At 62.4% G+C, this 13,555-nt stretch overlaps 1 protein-coding gene across 1 annotated transcript; it reads left to right on the plus strand.

Moving 5' to 3' along the window:
- The first annotated feature begins 1,852 nt into the window (after positions 1-1,852).
- COMP (cartilage oligomeric matrix protein) lies at positions 1,853-9,973 on the plus strand. Its single transcript, XM_027038431.2, has 19 exons — positions 1,853-2,442; positions 2,686-2,771; positions 3,179-3,230; positions 3,675-3,844; positions 4,538-4,675; positions 4,942-5,016; positions 5,111-5,269; positions 5,368-5,472; positions 5,559-5,666; positions 5,921-6,080; positions 6,653-6,771; positions 6,961-7,013; positions 7,117-7,298; positions 7,462-7,640; positions 7,751-7,799; positions 8,118-8,314; positions 8,940-9,112; positions 9,540-9,679; positions 9,769-9,973. Exons 1-19 carry the CDS (start codon positions 2,364-2,366, stop codon positions 9,813-9,815), a joined length of 2,271 nt encoding a protein of 756 aa, XP_026894232.1. The 5' UTR covers positions 1,853-2,363; the 3' UTR covers positions 9,816-9,973.
- Positions 9,974-13,555: the final 3,582 nt, after the last annotated feature.

Genomic DNA, 13,555 nt, shown 5'->3' on the forward strand with positions numbered 1-13,555 from the left:
AGCCCAAGTGTCTTTTTTTTTTTTAATGTTTATTTATTTCTTTTTGAGAGTGAGAGAGAGAAAGAGAGAGAAAGAGAGAGACTGAGCGTGAGTGGGGGAGGGGCAGAGAGAGGAGACACAGAATCCAAAGCAGGCTCCGGGCTCCGAGCTGTCAGCCCAGTGTCGGGTTCAAACTCGTGAACTGTGACATCATGACCTGAGCCAAAAGTCTGCCGCTCAACCGACTGAGCCACCCAGGTGCCCCCGAAGGATGGAAGAAGGTATCTGGGGCCAGGGGGAACAGTAGGTACAAAGACTGGGAAGGACACGTAGAGAAAGTTATTCTGTAATGTGAGGCCGTGTGTGGTGTGCATGAGAGAAGGAGCCACTGCCGGATGGGGGATCTCAGGGTTGGTGAGATCCAGGAGGTAGGAGCACGAACCCAGACTGCTTGTCCCTGGGCCCCTGTTGTTTGATCTGCAGGCTGGGACATCCTCAGGACCTCTGCCTTTGCCATTCCCCCTGCCCGGAATGCCCTTCCCCGCATTTCCCCGTGGCCTGGCCATGAACAAGGCCACGTGTGTCCAAGTCTCAGCCCCGTGCCCAGCCTGTGGCAGGGGCCTGGCTTCCATGTGCTCTTGTCTCAGCTGCATGAGGCGCACGCAAGCCCACAGGCCCCGCCGGAGTTTGTGGTTTTCCCAAGAATTCCAGTGCCGGCCGGGAGCGGCCCCCAGGTGTGCTGGACGCCAAGGAAAACAGGAGGTGAGCTCATGGCCCGGCCGCAGGCAGCAGGCAAGGTGGGCACTGTCAGGGCACAGGCTTCACTAGAAATGCCCAGGTTGGGGCTGACTGTTCCCACCCAGCCTCCCCACCAGGCCCGCTCCTCCTCCCTCACCCTCTGTGGCTCCCTATTGCCCTTGAGGACAGCCTGAGCTCCACACCACTGGCACTGCATCTCCTGAGCCCCAACATCTCTCCACCCTGAGATCATTCCTGGTAACGGACCAGACTCCTCTCTGTCTCGGAATCTTCACATATTCTGTTCTACCTGGAATGCCTACCACCATTTTTTTTTTTTTTTTTTTTGCCTGGCCATGTTCTCCTCACCTTCCTGGTCCCAGTTTAGCATTCCCTCCTCCTCTGAGAAGCCTACCCAGATTCCCCCACACACCGGGCTGGGTCCAGCACCTTGTTGGAGCTCCCACTGCTCTCCGTGTATCCCCATCACAGCTCTGGCCCCTTTGAGTGATTATGCAAGCGGCCTCCCCACCAACGTGGGTTCCCCTAGAGGAAGGGGCCAACTCTGGCTTGTTCGTCCTGTGTCAAGAGTCCAGCGCAGGACGTGACACACGGTAGGTGTTCAGTGTGTGTTTGTGGAGTAAGTAGATGTGTCTGAAACTCCCCCCTCCCCAAGCCACACGTGCTTCACTATGTCAGAACTGTCTTCACTTCGCTCTGCTGATCTGAGTCCTTCTTTTCCTTTAGGCTTCCCTTCCACCTCCTCCGGGAAGCCCTTAGTGACTTCTCTGGAACCTCTCTGATTTCACCCTTGCCCCTTGCGGTGGCCTTGGGCTAGCCACTTCCCCTCTCTGGGCCTCAGTGTTCTGATCCATACGACAGAGGCTTTGAGCACTTGGAAAGCGGGTGGAGAGGGTTAACTCCAGAAAGTCAAAGTATTTTGTAGCTCAGGAGCGAGGCTGAGCTGGGAGGGACGATTTTCCTGATTAGAAGTAATTTTTATTTTTATTACAGGCTGTTCCCACAGCAGCTGGAGCGGAGCTCGGAAGGTATGGCGAAGTCTCCGCAAACAGAAGTCCTGGCCACCCCCCTCAGACCTCCTCCAGCTGGAGCCCTTTAATTTGCGCACTCCTCTGCTGGGGATGGAAACAGGCACAGAGAGATGTCGTTTGCCTCATTTTGAAGCAAGTGAAGAGGGAGTGGAGGGCCAGTCGGCCTGACTGAAAGCAGAGTCGGGGGTGGGGGTCCTAACTTTTAGCGTCTCTTGACTGGTTCCCCAGGTGTGAGCTGAGGGGAGCCTCTGTACAGATTGCTTCGTACTCAGTTAGGTCCCAATCTTGGCATACAGCAGGCACTCAATAGAGAAGTGAGAGAGAGGGCTGGAGGGTGGTCCCACTGGACTCCCCGCCCTATCGACCCCTACCCCGGCTCCCCGTGACTCAGTTTCCCCGCCGTGTCCGGGTTCAGCAACACCGGGCGGGGCTTCGAACGCAGAGGCCAGCGCCATCTGTTTACCTTGCGGCTGGACGCTGGGCAGGGCCGCGGGTGGGCCGTCCCCGGAGCCGGCTGAGCCGCCGGGATAAATACGCCCCGCGGGCCTCGTGGGCAGCAGAGAGCGAGCTGCAGTCCAGCTCCCCGCCGCCGCCATGGTTCCTGCCGCCGCCTGCGTTCTCTTGCTCACCCTGGCAGCCCTCCGTGCGTCGGGCCAGGGCCAGATACAGATAGGTGAGCCGCCCCTTCCCCCACGCGTGGCCTCGACCCCCAACCGTACCGGAGGACCCGTGGGGCCTGGGGTCGCGGCTTCTTGGGGGCTCAGGGACTGCTCATCGGGGCATGCAGGTCGGAGAACCCAGGCAGCAGGGCGGACGCTCAAGGAATGAGGGAGTCCCAGGGCCCTGCCGCGGTAAGGACTGGTGTGGCGGGGGTCCCCACACCCCGACGCCCCACCAGCGCCCCCTGTCGGCGCAGGTGCAGATCTGGGCCCGCAGATGCTACGGGAACTTCAGGAAACCAACGCGGCTCTGCAGGATGTGCGGGAGCTGTTGCGGCAGCAGGTGCGGACCGGGGTGGGCTGGGGGGGACCGGGAGTGCGGAGGAGGGGAGTGAGGCCTGGAAGAGAAGGAGAGGCAGGGGGATGGGAGAAGGAGGTGCCGGTGGAGATGGAGAGGATCGTGGGTACCAAGGTCCAGGGAGGAAGTTGTAGAAAAGAGGGAGAAGGGAGTCCCAGGGGTAGAAGGTTCCGCGGGAGATGACAGGGGTCTGGGGGGGGGGGCGGGGAAGGGAGTCCTAAGGAAGGAAGAGAGGTGCTGGGAGGATAGGGAGTCCGAGGGGGTGGAGGGAGGGTCCGAGGGGAGTGGGTGGGTCTGTGGGAAGGGAGTCTGGGGGAGGGGAGAGGAGACTCAAGGGAGGAAAAGAGGGATGGGGCCTCGCTGACTACACCCCGTCTCCCCCTGCACCGCAGGTCAAGGAGATCACGTTTCTGAAAAACACAGTGATGGAGTGTGACGCGTGCGGTGAGCACAGCCGGGGCGGCAGAGGCGCGGCAGGCGGGGAGATCGAGAAGCGTTGGGGAGACACAGACGGAGACAGCGAAGGAAAGACCGGGAGGAAAAGGGACAGGAAGAGATGGAGAGACTGGATGAGGGATGGAGAGAGACGAACAAGGAGGGGGAGACAGAGACTATGGGAAGGGAGAGGGGGACACACGAAAAGAAGCAGAGGCCGTGTGAGAGATGGAGGGAGATGCAGAGACGCTCCGGGAGAAGCAGAAAACTGACGCGCGCGGAGATGCAGACACTGGAAAAGCCTAGCGGGCTTGGAGCGGGGTCCGGGGCGGGGTCGCAGAAAGCCCGGGATCTCGCCACGCCCCCAGGGGCGGCCCTCCAGGAAGGGGCGCGCTCCTGATAGACTCCGCCCCCGGGGCTGGGCCCTGACCAGCCCCACTTCACCACCCGCAGGGATGCAGCCCGCGCGCACCCCAGGTCTGAGCGTGCGGCCCCTCTCCCAGTGCGCGCCCGGCTTCTGCTACCCAGGCGTGGTTTGCACTCAGACGGCAAGCGGCGCGCGCTGTGGACCTTGCCCCGCGGGCTTCACTGGCAATGGCTCGCACTGTGTCGACGTCAACGAGGTGCGCCCGTCCCCCACCCCACCGACGACCCCCCCTATAACACCGGTCCCTACAACTACCGACCTCCCCAACGATTTCTTCCCCGGCTGAAAGTGTTCACCCGCAGGCCCTCTTCACCTCCGGGGGCGCCCGTCCGGACGACCCCCTTGACGGCGGGGGGGGGCGGGGGGCACTCATCCAGACCACTTCCCTTACCACCAGTGACGCCGGTCCCGCCAACCCCCTCCGTAGCCAGTGACGGCCGCCCCGACCACTCTCCTACAGCCGAGAGTGGTCCGCCCCAAAGGCCCCCCTCACCTCCGGGGCTCGGAAGCCCCAACGACCCTTCAACCACCGCGAGGAGCCCGCTCGGACGACCCTCCCACGGCCGGGCACGCACGCCTCGACGGCCACTTCCCCCCTCTGCTGGGGACGCCCGCCCTCACAATTCCTTCCCCCGCCCTTGAGCACCCAGCCCATCGGCTCCCAGGAGCAGCCCCTCTCTCCGCCAGGTCGCTCCCCTGCCCCCATCAAGGCGAAGTCGCGTCTGACCCCTGGGATAATGGCCTTTGCCCCACAAGCCGCCCCCCCCCCCAAGTGCTGGCTAATGGCCCTTGAATTTTCTAAGTTCAAGCCCCCAAAATCTTGAGGCGCCGCTCCCGGCGGGGCTCTCCTCCTGCGTCCTCTGACCCTCCGTGGCCTTTCCTCCCCCAGTGCAACGCCCATCCCTGCTTCCCGCGCGTCCGCTGCATCAACACTAGCCCCGGCTTCCGCTGCGAGGCTTGCCCGCCCGGGTTCAGCGGCCCCGCCCACGAGGGCGTGGGGCTGGCCTTCGCCAAAGCCAACAAGCAGGTGAGGGCCGTGGAGGGGTGGGCTTCATCAGGGAAATGGTCCGCTAGCCTTGCGGCTATTTTCCTGCCTGGCTTCAGAGGGAAGGGGTGGAGCCCGGGGCCCGGGGGCCCGGGGGATGGATGGAGGAAGGGTCCTCATCAAGATGGTGGAGGTTGGGGGAGGAATGTAGGTAGGGGAGAGGTAGGATGCAGAGGAGACGTGAACCGGGTGGGACGTAGGCGGGTTTCTGCGCGGGGGCGGTGACCTCTGCGCTCCCTGCCATCCAGGTTTGCACGGACATTAACGAGTGTGAGACCGGACAGCATAACTGCGTCCCCAACTCCGTGTGCGTCAATACCCGGGTAAGGCACGGTAGGAGCGGGGAAGGATCGAGACACTGGGGGAGGGTGAGAAGTGGCAGGCAGCGCGAGCTCACTGCCCGCGGCCCGGGTCCAGGGCTCCTTCCAGTGCGGCCCTTGCCAGCCCGGCTTCGTGGGCGACCAGGCATCCGGCTGCCATCGGCGCTCACAGCGCTTCTGCCCCGACGGCACGCCCAGCCCGTGCCACGAGAAGGCCGACTGCATCCTGGAACGCGATGGCTCGAGGTCGTGCGTGGTGAGTGCGGGCGAGCAGAAACGACCTTGGCATGGGGTACGAGGGGGTGGGGTGGGTGGCGAACACGCCGGGGCACCTACTCACCACCCCACCCGCAGTGCGCCGTTGGCTGGGCCGGCAACGGCCTCGTCTGCGGCCGAGACACGGATTTGGACGGCTTCCCCGACGAGAAGCTGCGCTGCCCGGAACGCCAGTGCCGCAAGGTGGGCGGGGTCTGAAGGGCCAGCACAGTGCGATGGTGGGCGGGGCTCCCTAGCCACGCTCCTCACGCCGGCCGTGCCCTCCCCAGGACAACTGCGTGACGGTGCCCAACTCAGGGCAAGAGGACGTGGATCGCGACGGCATCGGAGACGCCTGCGACCCGGATGCCGACGGGGACGGGGTCCTCAACGAGCAGGTGGGGCCAAACGTCGGGGCCTAGGTTAGGCAAGGTGGGGCTGTGGCTTGGGTGAGGGAAGTGGCCTCAGAGGATGTGGACTGGCGGGGGGGGGGGGGGGGGGGGGAGGGGGGGAGGGGCGGGGTCCAGGAAGGATGACCGCTGCTCTGCGGAGGAGGCGGGGCCTCCGAGCTGGTCTGGTCTGGGCAGTGACATTTGCCCCTCCAGGTCTGACCGGCCCCCCCCTCCCCCCGGTAATCGGCCCTGTCCCCCAGGACAACTGTAAACTGGTGCGGAACCCAGACCAGCGCAATGCGGACGGCGATAAGTGGGGTGATGCGTGCGACAACTGCCGGTCCCAGAAGAACGATGACCAAAAGGACACAGATCAGGACGGCAAAGGCGACGCCTGCGACGACGACATCGACGGCGACCGTGAGAGCAGCAGAAGGGGGGGGGGAGGGAAGGGCAAGCACCGAGGGGCGCGGCTTGCCTGAGGGCGGAGCTCGGCTAGTTCTTGAAGCTGCTGCGGGTGAGCTCGCTCCAGGGCTCCAGGGACCACGGACTGTGCTCCTGCGGGCAGAAAAATAAGGCAGGGACACGACGCGAAGGGGAAGCGGCAGGAACATTTGGAGGAGGGGAGGGGGGCCCTGTGTCAGATGCTGCAAGGAGTAAGTAGTTGAACAGAGACGTGAGCCTGCCGTTTAGGGCCAGGGAGGTGCCAGGTTTTACACCTGGGGCAGACACTCAGCATGGTGCATTCCCAGGGCCAGCGGAGGGTCCAGCTGAGCTTCCTCTGTGAGTGAGAGCCAGTCCCTTCACCCGCCGTCCATCGAGTCTCTGAGGCTTGGGCCAATGCCCTACTTGATTTAACTTTGTAGCGCTGGGAGCCCCGAGAGGCGCACGACTGTGTCCCAGGCTAGCCCCAGGTTTGCTGCTGCCTTGCTGAAGTTAGCCTGGTCCCGCCCCCAACCTGGGATCCTGTGCTGTCCCCCTGCTTCTCGCAGGGATCCGAAATACGGTGGACAACTGCCCAAGGGTGCCGAACTCAGACCAGAAGGACAGCGACGGTGATGGTGTAGGGGATGCCTGTGACAACTGCCCCCAGAAGAGCAACGCAGACCAGGTGAGCGCCAGAGGCACCCCAGCTGGGTCAGATCCCTGAGGTGAGCTCCAGACTAGTTAAGGAGACTGAAGCACGGTCTAAGCATGGTTCCTTGGGGTCAGGAGGACCTTGGTTCTGGAACTCGGGGTTGGTGGGAGGCTTCTGAATTCCTCTGCCCTGATTTCGGACTCCTGCATCCACCTTCCCTAGAGTGATGTGGACCACGACTTTGTGGGAGACGCTTGCGACAGCGACCAAGACCAGTAAGGAGGCCATCTGGGGTGGGGGTGGGGACTGAGGGTGGGCGACCCCGACGCAGCCCTCTGGGAAATCTCACTGTCTCTCTGTCCCACCCACCAATTCTAGGGATGGGGATGGGCACCAGGACTCACGGGACAATTGCCCTACAGTACCAAATAGTGCCCAGCAGGATTCAGATCACGATGGCCAGGGTGACGCCTGCGACGAGGATGATGACAACGACGGGGTCCCTGACAGTCGGGACAACTGCCGCCTGGTGCCCAACCCAAATCAGGAAGATGTAGACCGTAAGGGCAGGGGGCAGGGCCTGTGGTGGGTTAGAGGCTGTTGTGGAGACCTTGGCACGTATGGGAGGGGCTGGGACGTGGTATGGGCGGGACCTATAGCAGATGTGGGCGTGACTAGGCCCTGGGCGGGGCTGGCGCTGACTCCACCACGGGGGTCTCTCAGGGGACGGAGTGGGCGACGTGTGCCAGGGCGACTTCGACGCGGACAAAGTGGTGGACAAGATCGATGTGTGTCCGGAGAACGCCGAGGTCACCCTCACTGACTTCCGGGCCTTCCAGACGGTCGTGCTGGACCCCGAAGGCGACGCTCAGATAGATCCCAACTGGGTGGTGCTCAACCAGGTGGGGACAGGGCCCCGCGGAAGGTGGTGGGGTTGGGTCCTCAGCGGGGGGCGGGGGAACCGAGGGCCCATGCGGCCGACCTGAGGCCCTTCTTCCTTTGACCCCATCAGGGTATGGAGATCGTGCAGACGATGAACAGCGACCCTGGCCTGGCTGTGGGTGAGACACGGAGAGGGGTCCAGGCCGTACAGCTAGCCGAATAGGGGGCGGGGCCAGGGGCGGGTCTGAAGTTAGGAAAGGCGGAGCCAGGTTGAGTCTGGGCTCTGGGGTCCAACAGTTCTGGACTCTGAAGGAGCGTGACCCAAGGCATGTCACAGGCCCAGGGATGTGGTCGTGGCTGGACTCGGCCGGTAGGGATGGGGCGGGTATATGGTTGGGGATCTGGGCCTAGGGGCAAGTTGGACTCCAGAGGGGCGGGGGCGGGGGGGAGGCAGGGCCCCAATGGGGAGAGCCCCACTGCTCCCTTCTCTTCCCCAGGTTACACGGCCTTCAATGGCGTGGACTTTGAAGGCACGTTCCACGTGAACACGGTCACGGATGACGACTACGCAGGCTTCATCTTTGGCTACCAGGACAGCTCCAGCTTTTATGTGGTTATGTGGAAGCAGATGGAACAGACGTACTGGCAGGCGAATCCTTTCCGTGCAGTGGCTGAACCCGGCATTCAGCTCAAGGTGTCCGCGGCCCTGCCTGACCTCCCTCAGTCCTTGAGCTCTCTAGGAGGCCCCAAATCCTCCCAAGGTCTCCCAAAGCCTTTACAGCCCCCTAGTGTCATCCTGTGGACCTTAGAGTCCTTTCAGCACCCCCTGGATTCCTACAGGCCCTCAAACACTCCTCTAGGGCCCCCAAACTTCCTTTGGGCCCCGAAACCTCACGGAGCCCTAAACTTCCCCTCGGGTTCCAAATCCTCCTGCAGAACCCCTAGACCCCAGTAAGTCACTGAAACCCTCCAGCAAATTCCCCAAATCCTATAGAGCCCAGTTTATCCCATGGACACCCAAAACTTTCCATGGGTCACTAAGTCATCTCGCAGACCCCTCCAAATCCTCAGACTCCAAACCTGTCCACGGACTCCCAAATCCTCACATGAGCTCCCAGACCATCCCTGCCCCCCCCCCCAACAATACCCGACCCGCAAATCTCCATGTGGCCCCCAAGAAGGCTTCCTTGCAGGTATCCCATCCAGGCACCCGAGAGCCTCCCACCACTGCCAAAACCTGTCCCACCAGGCAGGGTTCTGCAGGGCTCCGGTAGCCTGGGCAGTCTCTGACTCTGTTCCCCTGTCCCTGGGCATGGCAGGCTGTGAAGTCCTCCACAGGCCCCGGGGAGCAGCTGCGGAATGCACTCTGGCACACGGGGGACACAGCGTCGCAGGTGCGGCTGCTGTGGAAGGACCCCCGCAACGTGGGTTGGAAGGACAAGACGTCCTACCGCTGGTTCCTGCAACACCGGCCTCAAGTGGGCTACATCAGGTGGGGACCTCGCCCCTTGCCAATGGACCAGAAGTCCCTTGCTCTGTCCTGGCTCCTGGAGGTTCAGGGGACCTCGGTACCCTTACCTGTAAAATGGGAATGATACGCGCAGGTAGAATTAACTGTGTTTGGCTCTGGGACATGACACTTCTCCTAGGACGCAGGACACAGCAGGGCCTCAGACGGTGGGGTCCTACTTGTTTCTCAGCCCCCACTGCACTGCCAGGAAGTCCATCCTGTCACGCAGGGAAGCTGAGGCTCAGGTCAGAAGCCCCACCTGCCCTGAGAGTGGCCCAGGCGGGGGCGGGGGGGACACACGGCCTCCACTCCCAGAGAGGAGGGGACTCGTCTTCCAGGGCAGACGCCAAGGCCTCAGAGGGGAGGGCCTAGCCCAGGGCCCCACCTCGCTGTCCCATCCTCCCCCCAGAGTGCGGTTCTACGAGGGCCCTGAGCTGGTGGCTGACAGCAACGTGGTCCTGGACACGACCATGAGGGGTGGCCGCCTGGGGGTCTTTTGCTTCTCCCAAGAGAACATCATCTGGGCCAATCTGCGTTACCGCTGCAATGGTGAGGGGAGAGCCCTGCTTGGGGGGCGGGGGTGGGAGTCCATCCTGCCCAACCTCACCCCCTCTCACTCGCTGGCCCTTTCTCCACAGACACCATCCCTGAGGACTACGAGACTCAGAGGCTGCTGCAGGCCTAGGGACGGGCGTGGGGATCCACTGCTGGAAGGAGGTCACCCCCAGGGCTGCCCTCAGCACGCCAAGCAGGGAGCTCAGTGCCCGGCTCCGAGGGGTGGCTGGACTGGGGGAGGGAAGGCTGAGGGGCTCAGAGAGGACAAAATAAAGTGTGTGCGGTGGAGTGGCTGGCTGTGGTCTCTGCTTCAGGGAGATCGTGGGGTGGGGCCAGGAAAGGCTGGGCCGGGGACCCCAGACCTGCTAATGACTACCCGTGCCCTTGCCCCGAGTGGCTGGGGACCAGCGGCCTGACTAGGAGTGTCCAACACTGACTGGGGAGGCTCCGGGCCTGCCACTGCATCCTACCCACTTGAGGTCACAGGGCTGGATCCCCACCACTGAGTGCCTGCCCCCCAGGATCCTGGGGTCCTTCCCCTTCCAGGCAATAGGCCCAACTAGCTGGCTAGGGGTGGGGGTGAGGGGCTCACACCTGGGTGTCCACGTTCATGTGTGTGTGTGTGTGTGTGTGTGTGTGGCGGGGGGCCTGTGTGTGGCTCCCACTTGATATACCTACTGGCCCACGTTCCATCCCCAGTGTAGGGGAAGGGGCAGGAAAAAAGAGGAGGCAGGGACGAAAACATTGGATTTTTATTATGTTTCATTACAAAGGATGCAAAGGTACAAAGACAAAAGCGTCCACGCCAGAGAGGATGGGCAGGGGCCGGCCGAGTGCGCCCTGAGCCGCCCGCCCCCACCCACCGTGGGCACCCAACCCACGGCCCACGGACATCCACAGCAGAGTGTACATGCTGGGGGCAGGGGCAGAGCCAGCCTGGGGACAGAGGGAAACAGGTGGAGCAGGGCTTGGACCGGCAGGTTTGCATATATCAGTGGTGCCGCCCAGCCCCTTGGGGGGGCAGTTTCCTATGGGGGGGGGGCACAGCGGGGCCAGTGGACCTTGGCTGCCAAAGCCCTCCCTCTCAGGGACTGGTGGCAAAGGCCACAGCTGTGTCCACTTGTCCCGAGTGGACAAGAGGTCAGAAGTGATGGGCTAGGATGGGCTGGGCACTGATTGGCCCCAGAGTCCAGAGCCCTGCGAGATGGGGGCAACACCACGCCCTGCATGTGCCACATGTCCCTGGCATCTTGGGACGGGGTGTTGAGGGCTGGCCAAGAGGGCAGGTGGAAAGAACTATTTGGAGCCAGCATCACTCTGATGTCCAGACCTTAGCCCCCACCCTGTCGGGGAGGACCCTGAGGCCCGAGACCCATGGGTCTGAGTCAGTGACAAGAGGGAAACTGAGGCCCAGGTCACAAGGGTCTTTTTCTCACCGCCGCCCCACCCCCACCCCCACCCCCCGCCAATGCCTTTGATGAGTATCCCAGCGCCCAGGCCTGGGGATACAGGTTACCCCATCTCCCTCTCCTGGGAGTGGCCACTTTGGAGAGAATGTGTCTGTGGCCAGTTGCCTGTGGCTAAGGGTTATGAAAGGGCACTGAGCCCCACCCAACCAGGAACCTTGGAGGCCAAAGGCCAAGAGAAACCAAGGAGAGTCTGCTCAGGCTGAGATGGTAGGGCAGGGCCTGATGGAGGAGTGTACCAGGAACCCCTAGTCACACACTGTGAGACCCCCAGAAGGTGGAGGCACAGGTTCCAAGGAGAACGGGAGCAGAAACAGACCTAGCTGCCCACTCACCCCGGGCAGGCCTCCAGCAGTGGGGGGAGGCACACAGTCCTCCCCACAGTTCTGCAAGCCAAGTGGGAAGGGCTCAGGGGGCCACAGATCCCTCTCCTGGAGCATCACCTGCAGGGGTGATGGGTCAAGACCAGGGGCACCGGATACCCTTGACCTTGTGGCCCCCCTACGCTACCCCCACAATGAGAGCCCCTGTGGCCTTTACCTACAGGTCCCTCAGAACCCAGTGAGGGTGGTGGGTGCAGGTGCTGCTTTGTCAGGACTGGGGGTGGGGAGTGGAGGGGTCCCCAATAACCGCCAGGCCTTACCACACCCAGACTGTACCTAGGAGTCGGGATGCTTTCTTTGGAAATGCAGAAAACCCAGAATCCAGATGGGGCTGGGAGTTTGGAAGGATGCTTGGTTATGAACCAGCTCAGGGTCGGCTGAGATGTGGAGGTCTGGGGAGGGGGCACGTTCCCAAGTGTCCTCGGCTGCCCTGGGGGCCCCTCTAAGGATAGTCCCTCATGGGGGCTCATTGGGCCCAGGATGCTGGACGGTGGGGAAGGCAGTCTCTACTGCTTGAGCCCCACTCAGCCCCCCAAAGACCCGGCGCCTGCTCCCATCCTGACCGGGCCACAGCTAGCACCTGGCATACAGCTCAAAAACTGGACACCCACCGCTGGACATACGGATGGACACAGAGCCTCTCACCCTCCGTGTGGGGGTCTCAGAGTGTTCGATGTCCATTCTCATCTGCCCCACTATGACACACGGGCCTCACCACAGGGCCCACTTGGCTAGGCATCCTCCGGGGAGCTCAGCCACCCAAAGAAATCATGCCAAACACACAGACATCAGAACCCTCCTCTCCCAGCCCCCCAAAACCCACAAGGAGACAAGAGCAGAAAGAGGCTGCAAAGGCCAGCCTGAGTGTCTCAGGACCCCTGCACTCAGTGCACACCCTTGGGGCAGGCAGGTGGCTCAGAAGCCAGCAGGGAGGTCTGGGTGGAGGTGCTGCTGGGGAAAGGCCCCAAACACACACGGCTGCCCTCCCCTTAGGCCTTGCTAGTCCCAGGGAGTCCTATGGACAGCAGTGGCAGGGGGGACTGGACCCACCACAATTAGGGCTCCTTCTCTGGCTTATCCCCCACAGGAGAGTGTAGACAGTTTTTGGATACTGTCAGCTGTGGCCCCTACATTTTGCTAAAGGGTCAACTTGCCCCCTGAGCTTTCCACTGAGGGTCTCAGGGCCTCTTGCCCCAAGGGGCCGCCCCACCCCACCCCCACCGCTTCCTGCCCAGAAGTATGTCAGAAGGAAGCAGGGCATGTGAGGAGAATGGCGGGGGTGGGGGGAATGCGGGATGCCCCCGAAGAGTGCTGCCTGTTTTCTCCCTGGTAAGGACATAGTGGGGAAGGAGGTTGGCATGGGTACCTGTGACAGGGAACACGATCCCGACAAGACCCCTTCTCCTCCCCCACATCAGCCCTGGACACTGTGTGTGGGGGGTGACTTTGATGGGTGGTGGCATAAACCCTCTCTTCTGAAGGACACAGAGAGGGGCTGATCCCGGGCTCTACTTTGGCCCACAAGCCTCTGTGGGGGTAATAAACTCATTGCCCTGGGGGCTTGGAGGACAGAGGGTAAACTGAGGCAGGTGGGAACACACTGTTCGGTTTGTGTTCCTGGGGCAGAAATTCGCACAGCTGTAGGGGACTGAAATCAGGAGCACTCAGGGGGCAGCAGTGGGGGGACAGACAGGCCTAGCCTCTGACTTCATGTGGGCTGAGCGTCCAGGCCTGTCCAGAACGAGCGAGCGAGGACACAGGCGGCGGGGTCTATATACAATATTCAGGGGCCCCGGCCCACCCCTCACGGCGCGGCTCGCCTGAAATCACAGTATTTTCACATCACAAGTTAAAGGGCTGGTTCCCTTAGGCTGTCCTGTTTCAGGAAGTCTTGGCGATTCAAGAAGATTTAGTAGAGAAGCAATATTTAAGAAACAAACAAAATCCCCTGTTGCAGACCTCAGGAGGCCTGCCCAGGCCCAGGCAGGGGTATGAACCCTTGGGAGGACACAGGGATGCCT

This window comes from Acinonyx jubatus, chromosome A2, assembly GCF_027475565.1.
Source record: "Acinonyx jubatus isolate Ajub_Pintada_27869175 chromosome A2, VMU_Ajub_asm_v1.0, whole genome shotgun sequence".
Lineage (NCBI taxonomy): Eukaryota > Metazoa > Chordata > Mammalia > Carnivora > Felidae > Acinonyx > Acinonyx jubatus.

What these genes read in the sequence shown, in the direction of transcription:
- COMP (XM_027038431.2), top strand. Translation starts at nt 2,364, where the DNA reads ATGGTTCCTGCCGCCGCCTGCGTTCTCTTGCTCACCCTGGCAGCCCTC. An exon ending in CGGAACGCCAGTGCCGCAAG is followed by an intron (nt 5,473 to 5,558) that starts GTGGGCGGGGTC and finishes TGCCCTCCCCAG; the next exon opens with GACAACTGCGTGACGGTGCC. An exon ending in CCTCAAGTGGGCTACATCAG is followed by an intron (nt 9,113 to 9,539) that starts GTGGGGACCTCG and finishes TCCTCCCCCCAG; the next exon opens with AGTGCGGTTCTACGAGGGCC.